The sequence below is a fragment of the Pituophis catenifer genome, unplaced genomic scaffold (assembly GCF_029215685.1).
Source record: "Pituophis catenifer annectens isolate HBS135680 unplaced genomic scaffold, rPitCat1.0.hap2 SCAF_2, whole genome shotgun sequence".
Lineage (NCBI taxonomy): Eukaryota > Metazoa > Chordata > Lepidosauria > Squamata > Colubridae > Pituophis > Pituophis catenifer.
The window spans coordinates 26,474,628-26,478,018 of record NW_027256882.1 but is presented as its reverse complement, the minus strand read 5'-3'; the positions used below and the strand labels follow the sequence as shown (position 1 = coordinate 26,478,018).

The following is a 3,391-nucleotide window of genomic DNA, read 5'->3' as shown; positions in this document are numbered from 1 at the left end:
AATGCATAGTATATTGCAAAGCAGGCCAACATACTGGGGTCTGGGGATTGTGAGGACTGACTGGGCAAGATGGAAGGGAAATAGATGGGTGGGTATGCTGCAGCATCTCTGCAGTGAAGGAGTCAAGGACTCCCGGGGTGAGAGGCGCTGCAGAAATTCAACTTTGCAGCAAATTAGTATTTAGCATTTGGGGGAGTGTTGTAACTTCAGAAATTCGTTGAATGGCCAGTCGTACCTAAAGGATTACCTGTACTTCTTTTTTTCACATCTTCTGCAACACTTTCATAAACAATAAAACTTACACTTTCTTTTGAATCTTACAGACAAAGATGATGCTAACACAAACATACTGGGCAACTGAGAATAACAAGCAACATTGAAAAGCAAAGCAAATTGAAGCAGAAATAAAAATATGTTCTATTTCCTTCAGAAACCTGCAGAATTCGTCTACTTCATCAGCAGCTAAGAGACAGAAAAGAGAAAATCATGAAGAGATTTGCAGCTGGAAAAAGTAGATTATATAGAATTTAAGAATACGTTACTCGAAAAGGTCAAAGGAGATCATTTTTCCGTTCAGAAAAAGAGGGAAATATCTGGAAGCCAGTGGGGAAGAAAATGTCAATTGGATAGTCACATATGGCAGCCAGTAATGCAGGCACCAACAAAATAAGGAACCACACATATTTTTGACCTCCTCAAGAATGTCAGTGATGGAAAAGCTCCATAAATGTGCCTATTGTGGGAAAAGTAAAGAGTTCAAATCACAAGAGGATATACACTGAACAAAAACCATATAAATACTCTGAATGTGGCAAAACTTTAGTCAGAATAGCTCCCTTGCAATTCATAGAAGGATCCTCATAATAGAGATGCCCTACAACTGCTCCCAATGTGGTAAATGCTTTTGCAAGCATGGCAACTTTGTGATACATCAGAGGACTCACACCAGGGAGAAACCATATGAGTGTCCAGATTGTGGGAAAAGTTTCATTGCAAATTCCCACCTGGTAAGACACCAGAGGACTCACACAGGAGAGAAACCCTTTGAATGTCCTGATTGTGGGAAACGTTTCAGTCAGAATTACTACCTAGTGATACACCAGAGGAATCACACAGGTGAGAAACCCTTTGAATGTCCTGTTTGTGGGAAAGGTTTCAGTCTCAATTCCACCCTGATTCGACACCAGAGGACTCACACAGGAGAGAAACCCTTTGAATGTCCTGAGTGTGGGAAAAGTTTCAGTCAGAATTCCAGCCTGGTGATACACCAGAGGACTCACACAGGAGAGAAACCCTTTGAATGTCCTGAGTGTGGGAAAAGTTTCAGTCTTAATTCCAGTCTGGTGAAACACCAGACGACTCACACAGGAGAGAAACCCTTTGAATGTCCTGAGTGTGGGAAAAGTTTCAGTCGGAATTCCAGCCTGGTGAACCACCAGAGGACTCACACAGGGGAGAAACCCTTTGAATGTCCTGATTGTGGGAAAAACTTCAGTCTCAATTCCTCTCTGGTGAAACACCAAAAGACTCACACAATAGACAAACGACACAAGTGTGCAGATTGTGGGAAAAGTTTCAGTTACCCTTATGACCTGGTGATCCACCAGAGGACTCACACAGGAGAGAAACTATATGTGTGTCCTGATTGTGGGAAAAGTTTCAGTCTCAATTCCAGCCTGGTGATACACCAGAGGACTCACACAGGCGAGAAACCCTTTGAATGTCCTGATTGTGGGAAAAGTTTCAGTGACAATTCCAGCCTGGTGAAACACCAGAGGACTCACACAGGAGAGAAACCCTTTGAATGTCCTGATTGTGGGAAAAGTTTCAGTCGGAATTCCAGCCTGGTGAACCACCAGAGGAATCACACAGGGGAGAAACCCTTTGAATGTCCTGATTGTGGGAAAAACTTCAGTCTCAGTTCCTCTCTGGTGAAACACCAAAAGACTCACACAGGAGACAAACCACACAAGTGTGCAGATTGTGGGAAAAGTTTCAGTTACCGTTATGACCTGGTGATCCACCAGAGGACTCACACAGGAGAGAAACCCTTTGAATGTCCTGAATGTGGGAAAAGTTTCAGTCTCAATTCCAGCCTGGTGATACACCAGAGGACTCATACAGGCGAGAAACCCTTTGAATGTCCTGATTGTGGGAAAGGTTTCAGTCTCAATTCCACCCTGATTCAACACCAGAGGACTCACACAGGAGAGAAACCCTTTGAATGTCCTGATTGTGGGAAAAGTTTCAGTGACAATTCCAGCCTGGTGAAACACCAGAGGACTCACACAGGAGAGAAACCCTTTTAATGTCTTGATTGTGGGAAACGTTTGAGTCTCAATTCCTACCTGGTGATATACCAGAGGACTCACACAGAAGAGAAGCCGTACAAGTGTCTGGATTGTGGGAAAGATTTCAGTATTTTGTCTAATCTTTACACACAGGAGAGAAAACTTTCAAATGTCCAGCTTATGAACAATGCTTTAGGCGTAAATCATCTCTGATTGCTCACAAGAAAATGCACATGAGGCAAATATTGAACTGTTTAGTGAAAGCTTGAAATTCATTTCTGATCTCCCATTTGGAGTATAGATGAGAAATTGTCAAGAGATCTCAGGATTAGACCTGTAGGTGGAGAGAGAAAAATGGAAAATATTAGTTTGATAAAGACTAACTACCTGTTTCTGATTATCAGCAGTATTTTCTGGATGTTTGCATTTGCAGAAGTCGTGGAATTTCTGCAAACAGGCCTTTGGGTGATGTTTTTTGTATTTTGATTATGGAATTCCGACATGTGGAGTTTCAGCCTTCTATGTTGGTGAACTCCAGATTTTGAACCTCACAATTTCCCAGCCAGCATACAAGTAATCCTCGAGATACAACTGTAATGAGAACTATTATGGATTCATTTAGCAATGGCAACAGTGCTTTGGTTAACTAACCCCATCCCATGCTGTCTGTTATGCAGCTATTAAATGAATGTGCAAGTTGCTAAATAGGACACTGGCTACCTCAGTGTTCGGGAAAACTCTCGGAGGCTTAGTCCAGGCCCAGGCTTCCCCGCTTCCCCCCAGGCAACCCTAGGACTCCTCCACTCCCCACCAGACACCTATTGCTCTGGTTCCCAACCCTTGATTCCCCAAAGGCATCCCTAGGCCTCCTCCACCCCCACCCTCCAAGACACCTATTGCTCTGGTTCCCCCAAGGCAGGGTGAAATGCTACCGGTTTGCTCCGGTTCGGGGGAAGCCCCCTCCCCAGGCCTTTTCCCACTCCCACTGGCTCCCTGCAGGCCTTAGGCCATTCTGTCACGGGGCCTACCAATTACAATTACACCTTGCAGCAGCTGTTAAACAAGACTGCTTTGCTTAATTGCAGACTTAGGCTTTCCTT

General features: G+C 44.0%; 1 protein-coding gene across 1 annotated transcript; it reads left to right on the top strand.

Moving 5' to 3' along the window:
• The first annotated feature begins 858 nt into the window (after window positions 1–858).
• LOC139311922 (zinc finger protein 84-like) lies at window positions 859–2,726 on the top strand. Its single transcript, XM_070936445.1, has one exon. It carries the CDS (start codon window positions 870–872, stop codon window positions 2,307–2,309), a length of 1,440 nt encoding a protein of 479 aa, XP_070792546.1. The 5' UTR covers window positions 859–869; the 3' UTR covers window positions 2,310–2,726.
• The last annotated feature ends 665 nt before the right edge of the window (window positions 2,727–3,391 follow it).

Coding starts and splice junctions, on each gene's coding strand:
- LOC139311922 (XM_070936445.1), top strand. CDS start 870: ATGCCCTACAACTGCTCCCAATGTGGTAAATGCTTTTGCAAGCATGGC.